At 43.4% G+C, this 12,003-nt stretch overlaps 1 protein-coding gene across 5 annotated transcripts in view; it reads left to right on the forward strand.

Moving 5' to 3' along the window:
* ulk4 (unc-51 like kinase 4) overlaps positions 1–12,003 on the forward strand; it is a 185,841-nt gene that overhangs the window by 169,607 nt on the left and 4,231 nt on the right. For 3 of the 5 annotated variants that reach the window (XR_010011246.1, XM_062991455.1, XM_062991458.1), the window contains one exon: positions 10,812–10,897. Coding sequence is in view for 3 of the 5 variants with exons in the window: in XM_062991455.1 (XP_062847525.1) it covers positions 10,812–10,897 (86 nt within the window). In the remaining 2 variants the exon portion in view is untranslated. Of the gene's footprint in view, positions 1–604; positions 706–10,811; positions 10,898–12,003 lie in introns of those variants that run through there. The other 2 variants (XR_010011245.1, XM_062991456.1) reach the window with 1 other exon arrangement.

The raw sequence follows: 12,003 nt of genomic DNA on the forward strand, positions 1-12,003 counted from the left end.
ATTACTACGGCAATTCAGTTAGCAATCGGTTAGACAAAACGTCTAAGATGTGGAAGTGTAAAGCAGCTAAAAGCACGACTCGGGTAACTGTGTTTGGAAAACTTACAACCGATTCTGTGGATGCAGGGGGGGGGGGGGGGGGCGTTTGGGTCAAAACACAGACAATGTTTTTCATATCTGAGACAGAAAATGAAGCCTCGCACTGTCGCCGGATGTTCTAGATCAGAACAAACTAAATTTCATCGAGGACATTTACATTTTCAGCATTTAGCAGACGCTTTTATCCAAAGCGACTTACACAATGAGCGGAACCTGATGAGCAATTGAGGGTTAAGGGCCTTGCTCAGGGACCCAACGGTGGCAACTTGATGGTGGCGGGGCTTGAACCGGCAACCTTCTGTTTACTAGTCCAGTACCTTAACCACTGAGCTATCACTGCCCTGTGAGGACCACATCTGCATCATGGTGGCCCTCAAAGGCCCGATTGTAACGTATCCTGCTGTGATTCCAGTCGTGTTGTTTTTCTTGGAGGCTAAATTCTGCTAAATTTATACTGTATATGTATAATGTATATCTACATTTATATTGTCCTCCTTTACCACAGACACGGCCTCATAACACAAGAAACGGACCGGATTCTCTTCCTGAAGCACAAACTTGTTTTCACTTTTACATCTTTCATTAAATTTCCTCCTTCTGCTTCAATTTTCTGTTCTTGTACATTTTGGGATTATCTGTAAATATTTCTCAACATCAGCTAGTGGCGGGATGCGATCACTTTGCGGGTCACAAGATCGGCATGCATTGTGGGAGATTTTTACAGGGTATTTTAAGATGATTTTTCTGCCCTCGCTAAGAGTTTTTTCCCCTTTCTCAGCTAGACAGACAGACAGACAGACAGACAGACGACTCCCTCCAGAATACAGTTACGTTGGTTTAATTTGCTTCCCAGCTGTGTGATACACTGTGTGCATCAGAACGGAGTAAAACTACAAAATACAAACAATAAAAACAATAAAGAACTTAATACAGCACACACAGCTGTAGTTAAGTGTTACATCTAGTACAACATGAAATTTATCCAAACGTAAAATAGCGCTAACGAGTTAGCATCTTGTGTAAAAATTAGGGCTGTCGAAGTTAACGCGATAATAACGCATTAACGCGACCTCAATTTAACGCGATTAAAAAAATTAGTGCCATTAACGCAAATTCTAGTTCATGTTGACACTTGACTGGTAGAACAAACGTTTTAATGTCGGACATGTCACCGTTTTTCATTTGCGGTTTGTTAACATAATGTAACCGATCGTGGTAGTGATGCACTTGCATAATAAAGAAATAAATACACGCTATATTCACAAGTTGTCGGGAGCAGAACACTTTATTACACTTAATTAACTTCTTCTTCTGTACCGAATACCGGAAAGCTGAGTCAAGCACGTTAGTTCATGAACTATGGAAGCCCCAAAGGGTCAAAACACACTCACTTCGTGTAGAAACGTCCATCAAACCATCGTCACGATACAACCACAGACAAGTCTGATACAATAACTACGCCTTATCCCACCTAAAGCACCGCTGATCTACAATGTTTGCTGATGGAGAAATTCTAACCTACAATCTGACATTTACTGCCTAGTATGTGAGTGAATAAACTCCCTTACAGTTTTCTCTTGTCCCAGCAGTTTTTAACATCAGTACATTTAGCATAAAATGTGTTCACCATTTTAATTGTAACATTTCACTTAAAAATCCTTGTTTTCTATAACATTTACACAGATTTTTTTTAATGCGATTAATCGCGATTAACTATATGAAATTCTGAGATTAATCGCGATTAAAAATTTTAATCGTTTGACAGCCCTAGTAAAAATACTAATTGCTATAGTAACAGTAACAACCGTATTTAATCACGGAATGACAGTAAATCTGTAACTGAAACGCTGTAACGTACTCGCTAAACATTTACAAACAACTGAGAATATAAACGTCTACTACTACTGCTACAGACGATGCTTCTGTATTGGATTGCGAGAAAATTAAAGTCTATTTATTATTGTTTGCGCTACTGACTTTACCCCGCGTTCTTCTGCCGCTAAAACGTAAAAGTCACACGGCTTCTTAGCGGAGATAAAAGTTAGTTGTCATGACTACGATGTCAACGGTTGGCTCTTAAAAGCGCAGGTGTCCCATTCAATTATAAGCGCGTCTCTGTAACGACTCGAACCATCACAACAATCGTACGTCTTTTAAGCTCTCGCGGGCCGGATTTGGCCCACGTTCCTCGAGTTTGACATGTGTTCTAGGTTTATATTCGACTATTGGGTCATTCCTACAATTCGGTGCCTTCTGTGTCCCCAGTACTGATCATTGTATTTATTAAGTACATTTTAAACAATATAATTTCTAAACATCTTACTGAAATAATGAACACTTTCAAATACTAAACACAATGTTTTCTACCCCCCCCCCCCCCCCCCCCCCCCAAAAATAAAATGACTGTATACATACTGTTCTTATCTCTTTTAATTAGATAGCAGAGGTTTTCCCATGATCCCCAGTGCTGTACATTCTGATTTAGTGATGATATATGAGCTTTAATCATGAAAATATCTCAGTCTTTCAATACTGTTTAAAAGTTTTGATTAAGTCCCTCTAAACCCTGGATTTTTTTCTTTGTGAGTTTGATTTTATTGCTGATTATCAGGGTTTTTCACACGTCCCTCAGGCTGCCGTCCACCCTGTTATCTCTTACTACTGTCTCTTAAAATGAAGAGCTGTTTTACATACTGACATCATTTCCTGAAGCTCACATGATCTTTTTGGAGGGAAAACAACTGTGGAAGATTAAGATTAAGGCTTATTAAACTCCTCATTTTAATGTTGTTTTATCCACATTTTATCCTAAAAGTCGACCATCACATGTCCACCCTGTTATGGGATGTATGAGAAAAAGCAAAATAATCACACTAAAGAGCAGAGAATTCCTTGTCTGAATTCACTTTTATGATAGCATGGTTTTGCTCACTTGCTAGCTAATGGCTAATGTTATGGCAGAGTGTCCACCCTGTTATGGTCCACCCTGTTACGACCTGATACGTAGCAGGCTGGACGTCAGAGTGTATATGAGGTGCGTGTGTGATTTATATAGCTTTATTATTCAGTTTGGTTATAATCTTCTTGTTCCTCAGCCTTTGTCCCGTTTTTCGGTTACGGGGTCGGCATTTCCGGCTTCTTCCCGTTAGGGCTCGCCGGCGGGATTTGGAACTATTCATCCGGGCTTGGGACCGGCACTACAATGCACTGGTTTGTGCATCTAGCGGCCGAGTACCTATAGGACAATTCAGTGTCTCCAGTTAGCCTGGTGGCATGTTTTTGGACTGTGGGAGGAAACCGGAGCACCCGGAGGAAACCCACACAGACACGGGGAGAACAGAAAGGACCCGGACCGCCCCGCCTGGGGATCGAACCCAGGACCTTCTTGCTGTGAGGCGACAGTGCTAGTGTTTGGTTATAATAATGACATAAATATTGATATTATGTGTTGCATCCTTTAAAGAACGGCCTTAAGTGCAGCTGAAAGACAGAAACACAACAGTTATGCATTTGTCCGTAACAGGGTGGACATTCTGGGTCAGAGACCTACAGATTGTGTGCTTGAGAAGAGTAGAACACGTCCTTTTTATAATAAAACATGAAAAATTCAAAACGTTTTAAGGTCCAAAAGGCACCAAATCCCAGGAATGACCCTATTAAGGGAGCTGAGCTGTGTGTTGTAGCTTCTATTTATTCTATCATTCAGTTCATGAGCGTCATTTGATGACTGACGTGAAAATGTGGCTCTTTACTTTAAATATCTGTTAAATCTGTGATTTTTGGGAAACAAGGTCCATGACATTAAGCACATGTTCCTGTGTGTATACATACAAACTGTTGAAGGATTGAAAACCCAGACGGGCTTTTGAGTGCTGGTTAATTGAACTTCTGTGAGACGGTTCACGGAGCACACGGATCTGGCAGACCTATCACAGACTGTAAAATAAAGCACAACGTTTATGCAAATCATGCAAATCAATTTACATGTTCTTCCTTTTTACCGCACGCCACGGAGCACTTATCCACACGCATACAGGCTAGTGACAAAGGGTTTCAATTAAGCCACAGAAGCGCAGACTCACTCATCTTCCTCTCGAACCCAGACATCGACAAAGCCCCTTTAATTAGTATTCATTAATCGCCCTGATGTAAAATCTATTTATGTCCGTTTTTTTGTTTTTTTTTATTATCGAGCCATCAAAGCTCTCGCTAATTGCTTTTGAATATGAGAAACGGATCCGGCACGCGACGAGGCTGTTTCAAAAGACGGGGTTCAAAGAGGGGCGGAGGCGGCGGGGTCGAAGCACGGACCCCAAAGGAACTGTTGTCATACGTTAGCAGAGGGCTGCAGGATCGAATCTCAGCTCTGCTACCGGCAGGCCGGGTGCCTATACGGACGATGATTGGCTCGTCCAATGATAGGCGCCCGGCCTGCCGGTAGCAGAGCTGAGATTCGAACCCGCGGGTCTGAGACGTTACATTAATACATTAAGGTGTTTTTTTACACTCATTTTCTCCACTTAGGCTAAAAATCGAAGCGTCCACGAGGGACAAATGCCAACGACTTAATTAAATGTCATCCAGCCCTCCGTACAGACGTGTTATCGTCTGATCGCCGCGCCGTCTTCTCTCCGATTCCGTCTCGAAACAGTCCGTCAAATCAGAGAGGTCGTCAACGGTCAGACAAGAGAATCGTGCTGTTCATCCTCTTATTAGAAATACTTCACATTAAGAGGGGGCGTGTGGAGGACCGAGGGGGTTAAGTGTTCCTCAATTTAATAATGATATACAGTATGTTAATAGAAGCGTCTCTTAAACAACCAGTGATGGACCAAGCTCTCTTTGCTATGTTTTCTGCTTGGGTGGAAACAAGATTAAAACCTTTAGACGTAGAACTTAAGGGCCTTGCTCGGGGACCCAACATCGGCAACATTGACGGTGGTGAAGATTGAACTGGCAACCATCTGATTACTAGTCCAGGATCTTACCCACTGAGCTACCACCACCCACAGTGTAAAAGCTGTGCAGGACAGTGGGTAAAACCCTGTATGGATAGTAACCACAGTCATTTCTCTTCTTAATTACAGAGGAACCTCGGTTCTCAAACGTCTCCCATATCGACCAATTTGGTTCTCGACCATATTTTTTTAAGCAAATAAATGTCTCGGTTGTCGACAGTATTCTTGGTTCTCAACCAACCAGTTTCAGTTGGCCAGTTTGCCTGTGTCTGTCAGTCAGTGCACACTTTCACTGAATTTTTATTTTATTTATTCTTATTATACACTGATCAGCCATAACATTAAAACCACCTCCTTGTTTCTACACTCACTGTCCATTTTATCAGCTCCACTTACCATATAGAAGCACTTTGTAGTTCTACAATTACTGACTGTAGTCCATCTGTTTCTCTACATACTTTGTAACCTGCTTTCACTCTGTTCTTCAATGGTCAGGACCCCCACAGGACCACCACAGAGCAGGTATTATTTAGGTGGTGGAGGATTCTCAGCACTGCAGTGACACTGACATGGTGGTGGTGTGTTAGTGTGTGTTGTGCTGGTATGAGTGGATCAGACTCAGCAGTGCTGCTGGAGTTTTTAAACACCGTGTAGATGTAAAGTCAGAGACGATCGCTCATCTATTGCTGCTGTTTGAGTCGGTCATCTTCTAGACCTTCATCAGTGGTCACAGGACGCTGCCCACGGGGCGCTGTCGGCTGGATGTTTTTGGTTGGTGGACTATTCTCAGTCCAGCAGTGACAGTGAGGTGTTTAAAAACTCCAGCAGCGCTGCTGTGTGTGATCCACTCATACCAGCACAACACACACTAACACACCACCACCATGTCAGTGTCAGTGCAGTGCTGAGAATGATCCACCACCTAAATAATACCTGCTCTGTGGGGGTCCTGACCATTGAAGAACAGCATGAAAGGGGGGCAACAAAGCATGCAGAGAAACAGATGGACTACAGTCAGTAATTGTAGAACTACAAAGTGCTTCTATATGGTAAGTGGAGCTGATGAAATGGACAGTGAGTGTAGAAACCAGGAGGTGGTTTTAATGTTATGGCTGATCAGTGTATATATGATATTATATTACATTATATTATATTATATTATATTATATTATATTTGTATTAAATAAGCCACTGTGGGAACAAAGAAAGGAAGCAAAAGCAGCCAAACAAAAAGAAAAGTTGTAAGAACCACAATAGAGGTGAAAAAATAACTCGAAATATGTTGATGTTGCAAAAGGTGTGAAAGAGAAAATCACTAGAAGCAGAGTTACCTGATGTTTTTATTGATGGTGACTCCCCGTCCAAACAATAACTCCTCTCCTCCTCTTCACCTTCCTCACCACCTTCCACTTGAACCATTAAAATATACGTAGAGTGGAGTTCATTTTCATTCATCTCGACTATTTATTGCTTTTAATGTTTTTTTTATTATTTTATGCACATATTTATTATTAAACTGATTAAAATGCTTTAATATGCATTCATCCAACTGACATTCATTCCTGTCGGAAGTACTGATTGAGTCTTCTGGAACGGATTCAATCCGAGAACTGAGGTTCCACTGTAGCTTAAATACATGAGAGATCATTAATGAAATCCCAAAACTACTGGCATTGATATCATACTCACATTATACAAAAACAAAGCATGTAAATGTGTCATCATTTGCAGTTAAACCTAATTATTCATGAAATACTGCCGCTTTAAAATACGACACATCATTTTATTTATTTATTTATTACCTTTTTTTATATTTCATGCACTGCCCAAATTGTTGGTTCGTCTTTGTGTCCAATTGTTTATTTTTTCCACACACGTGTTTGGACAACAAGATTCATACAGCAACAAGTATTTAGCTGCTGTATAAAAAGGTCTCTGAGAATATACTGTATTCTAATACAATGCTAATAGACATTAAATCAGGTGGAAAAGTACATGGATGTACCATAACCTACACACATTTGAAGATGTTCTTGGGGTGGAACGAATGGCACAGCGAGAATAGCAGTGTCTCATCTATAAAAATAGCTAATCCTGAGTGTTTATTTCTTAATTGTTTTAATACACACATATTAAAATCCACAGATACCTGATAGTGATCCAGTGATGATGTTCTGTTAGAAATGGAGTTGATGCTGCATTACTTTAATCGCTGAGTTATAGTTAGTTATACGTCTTGCCGTTTTGAAGATATTTCAATCCAGTCGTCTGTCCACATCTGTTTGGCCTTTATCAAAGTAATTCGGGTGTCTTAATCACTTGATCATATCTGCTGCATTCAACACATGAACTAAGAGTGACTACCATCAGCCCAACATTTGATATAACCCTGACTAAGACATGAGCAAGTGTTCGGAAATAGAAATCACCACCTACAACCTGCTGGCGGTCGTGGTGGGTCCGCTGCCACCCAGAAACACTGGGCGCAGGTCTGGAATACACGCTGAAACACAAGCCTCAAGGCTTTAGATCACTTTTTACTTCTAGGCGTTGTAGAGGAGCCATTTGTATGTTTTTGAGAAATGGAAGGAATCCAAGTACCTGAAGGAACGCAAGCAAGTTCCTCGGGACCCATGTTGCTGTGCAACACCAGCACGACTAGAAACCTATCAATCTCTCTACACTGACACATTTTACATCATCCTACACTCCCGAGAAGAGGGCGTGTCTAAATACTTAGATTCCTTAAAATGCTCCTACTGAGGCGCCTTAATTCTGAGTGATGATCTGACTGAATGACGAGGGAGCGTCCGACACTTCCTCAGCGCTGAAGGCAATCTCAGCATTCAGTGCGACGTGAGTGTCGTTTATTTGTAAATTCAGGCTCATCAGGGACGGTTTAACCGTCTTCGGTACACGGTGACGTAACCAGCGTAATCTCTGTCTAAGTAGCACGTCTAAATAATCTGCCTCATGAGTTCCATGATTAGAATCCTCTCCACTGAGGCAGCTGATCAGCTTGGCAGTAGGGCAGATCACAAATTTAGGGACCTCCATCCGCTCTGGGAGGACTAGAACTTGAATTAGATTAAAGAAAGCAGACGTACTGTATACGTATAACACAAAAGTAACAACCAGTGAAAAGCTGAAAGAATTTGAGGCCCTCTTGTGGGCCCCGGAGCTTACACACACCTATCCACCACCAACAGCGCTGGTAACCTGGTGTTGCAGGGCCTGTTTTGCATGTTGCAACATGACAGATAGTTAATGATGCAGAACCAGCTTTTCCAGCTCATCACTTTGCTTAAAAGAACTCGGTGAACCACAAAACGTTTGCTCTTTAACCAGCCTGCATACTAATTATTGTAAGACGGTTCCTAAACTTGGGGTCAGGACCCAATTTGGGGGTCAGTCACCTGAAATGCACATGGGGTTTGATGAGATTTTTACTGAACTGTTCAGTCAGATTGAAGGCAGCTTAATCCTTTCATGTTTTTAGGTTGTACGATGAATTTGAAGCTTTGTTAAGGGCCCAACAGTGGCAACCTGGCAGTGGTGGGGCTTGAACCAGCAACTTTTCGATTACTAGTCCAGTACCGTAACCGCTAGGCTACAACTGCCATCAGTAAAGTGTGTTTGGGTTTGTTGTTTGGACAAATCCAAGAGCTTATTTTCCTTCTGTAAAGCTCTGGTCTAATTGGCTGCACATAATACACATAAGAAAAAAATATATAAATAATGATATGACAGAATTGAAAGCCTGTGTGGAGATTTTTATAAAAAGAAAAACACTTTTCACAAATTGAGGGTCGTTTTAAAGTGCCGCCGGACCACTTTTGTAAATTCGGGATTGATAAGATTGATACTCCAGTGGTGCGTGATAAGGAAAAAAAAGCGAGCACTTTAGCCAAATCTATCAAATTGCAAGTGCGCTGTAATTAGAAAGAGTGGGAGGAAATGAAGGTGTGTGTGTGTGTGTGTGTGTGTGTGTGTGTGTGTGTGTGTGTGTGTGTGTGTGTGTGTGTGTGTGTGTGTGTGGTGAATCACGCCGGCGCTCAGGGAATCCACCGAGTCCTATATACCGTATTAGAAAACCTTCCCGAGTGCTGTTCGGGGTGGGATGCGGGCGAAGCCGAGCATCTCCCCAGGTTTGTACCACTGTTGCCTAGTAACCGCTGCTTTTTGAGGCACGCTCGGCCGATGACGGCGGAGATCAAAGCCGCCGAGCCTCGGCTCTCTCATAAGCTCTAATTAGCCACTAATTGCTGCTGAATTTACTATCCTCACTTATTTCCTCCACACCCACACACCAGGGTTTTATGATGGTGCAAAACCAGCTTCACACGCGAGTCTGTAATCTGATTAGCCGTTCTGTTTAATCTTTATTATTACTTGGGGACATTTTGCAAGGGTAGCACTGTCGCCTCACAGCCAGAAGGTCCTGGGTTCGATTCCCGGGTGGAGCGGTCCGGGTCCTTTCTTTTTTTTTATTTATTTATGCATTTTCCGCTGCTGGGGGTCCATTTGCGTTCGAGGAGGGCATATACGCCTGCTCCTCGCCCCTTCTTTTTTGCACATGAGGCTCATCCACTTCTGTATAGACACCCACTTAGTCCAGGCTTTTTCCCACCCAGCAGACTCAGTAGCCAATTTGTGTCTGCTGCAGGAGCTGACCGGTGCCCAGCCGACCGATAGCAGAGCCGAGATTCGAACCGGGGTGTGTGGAGTTTGCATGTTCTCCCTGAATCCAAGTGGGTTTCCTCCCACAGTACAAAGACATGCAATCAGTTTAATTCGAGATACTAATTTGCCCTAAGTGTGAGATGGACTGGTGACCTGTCCAGGGTGTTTCCTACCTTTCGCCCAGTGAATCAGACCCACTGCGACCCTGAATAGGATAAAGCGCTGGTAAAACAGACAAATAATGAATTCCAGAGATGACAAAGCTCATTCTCAGCCCTGCAGTGACACTGACATGGTGGTGGTGTGTTAGTGTGTGTTGTGCTGGTATGAGTGGATCAGACACAGCAGCGCTGCTGGAGTTTTTAAATACCGTGTCCACTCACTGTCCACTCTATTAGACACTCCTACCTAGTCGGTCCACCTTGTAGATGTAAAGTCAGAGACGATCGCTCATCTATTGCTGCTGTTTGAGTCGGTCGTCTTCTAGACCTTCATCAGTGGTCACAGGACGCTGCCCACGGAGCGCTGTTGGCTGGATATTTTTGGTTGGTGGACTATTCTCAGTCCAGCAGTGACAGTGAGGTGTTTAAAAACTCCAGCAGCGCTGCTGTGTCTGATCCACTCATACCAGCACAACACACACTAACACACCACCACCATGTCAGTGTCACTGCAGTGCTGAGAATCATCCACCACCTAAATAATACCTGCTCTGTGGTGGTGCTGTGGGGGTCCTGACCATTGAAGAACAGGGTGAAAGGGGGCTAACAAAGCATGTAGAGAAACAGATGGACTACAGTCAGTAATTGTAGAACTACAAAGTGCTTCTGTATGTAAGTGGAGCTGATAACATGGACAGTGAGGTGGTTTTAATGTTATGGCTGATCGGTATAAAATGCTGGTGGAGTGTTACAGTTTAATGACATCACGAGGATGGTATCATTTGCACCATCCTCGTCCTCCTGGAGTATTAGCTGTTGAATTTATTGTTTGTTATCCACCCATGTGTCTGCACTGACGTTTACCGGTCTGGATTTACAAGGTTCTCTCATTTCCTCTGTCCTCACACAGATGGGTGCAGCGGAGAGCTCCAGCTGGGGTTCAGACGAGGGTCAGAACCTGCTTCACGTGCTGAGGAAACTGGCGCACGACAGCAGGTGAGCCGGTGCACAAAAACAAGCTCTCTTATTCAGCCCTTCCTGGAGCCGGGTGTGTACGGCCGGCGCTTTCGTTTCTCGGAGCGACCCCCGCGCTTTGATCCGTCTCCGTCAGAGGCCGCGGCACGGTGGCGTGATGAGAGCCTCCTCGAGCCGTTGCTTCTCCCCGAGATTGATGCAGGCTTATTGTTTGGGAGGCTCTCAGCTCCTCGGCTGAAATGAGAGGCCGAGCCTTTGAAGTCGTCCAGCCGGGCTTCGGAAGCAAAGTGGCCGTAATCTGCGCCGCAGGGAGACGTTACCATCGAGTCGTCACCCCCAGCCTCTCCTCTCATCAGGAAGAATATTAAAAACACTATATATATATAGTTTACCACGCGTATCTGAACTAAATAAACTAGACGTTAACCAGAACACACAGCAGCTGTGTGGAACCTGCAGACCTGAAGCCAGACTCACACCATAAAGATAGATTTCACACTTCAGAAGCAAAGCATCCGAACACACGATACCTAAAAGCTCCGTGTCATAAATCACAAGTCATCTTTAAGTGGTTCCTACGTGGCTCTGCGTACCTCCGTGCCTCCACAGTCACCAGATCTCAATCTGAATCCAGTAGACGTTTAGGATCTGGTCGAGCTGAAGATTTTCATCATGTAATAAAGTGAACAGGAACCTTCTAGAGTGAAGAATCCTTTAAACGAACGTTCGCTACATGACTGCAAATGAAATATTAAAGCAGCATTAAATGCACCACCGTGACAGTGCGGTCAAGTCATTTCAATGTGGCGATGGGTCCAGTTCCACCTGAAACACTGGGTGCAAGGTAGGAACACCCTGGACAGGACACCAGTTCATTGTAGGACTTTAACCACCCTCCCTTCCTCCCCCAGGCACAGCCAATCATGTCCGTGTAGACGACTGGCCGACCGACAGCACGGCTCGCTGCCTTTCTCAAATCAAAGTTTATTTGTCACATACAGCGTCATACACGGTACAACTGGCAGTGAAGTGCTGTTGTGACTGCTCGGCCACATAAGTGATTATATAAAAATGGACAAAATATATCACACAATGTAAAATTAAAAATATAAACTTAATGCTATGAG

This window comes from Trichomycterus rosablanca, chromosome 3 (assembly GCF_030014385.1).
Source record: "Trichomycterus rosablanca isolate fTriRos1 chromosome 3, fTriRos1.hap1, whole genome shotgun sequence".
In the NCBI taxonomy this organism is placed as follows: domain Eukaryota; kingdom Metazoa; phylum Chordata; class Actinopteri; order Siluriformes; family Trichomycteridae; genus Trichomycterus; species Trichomycterus rosablanca.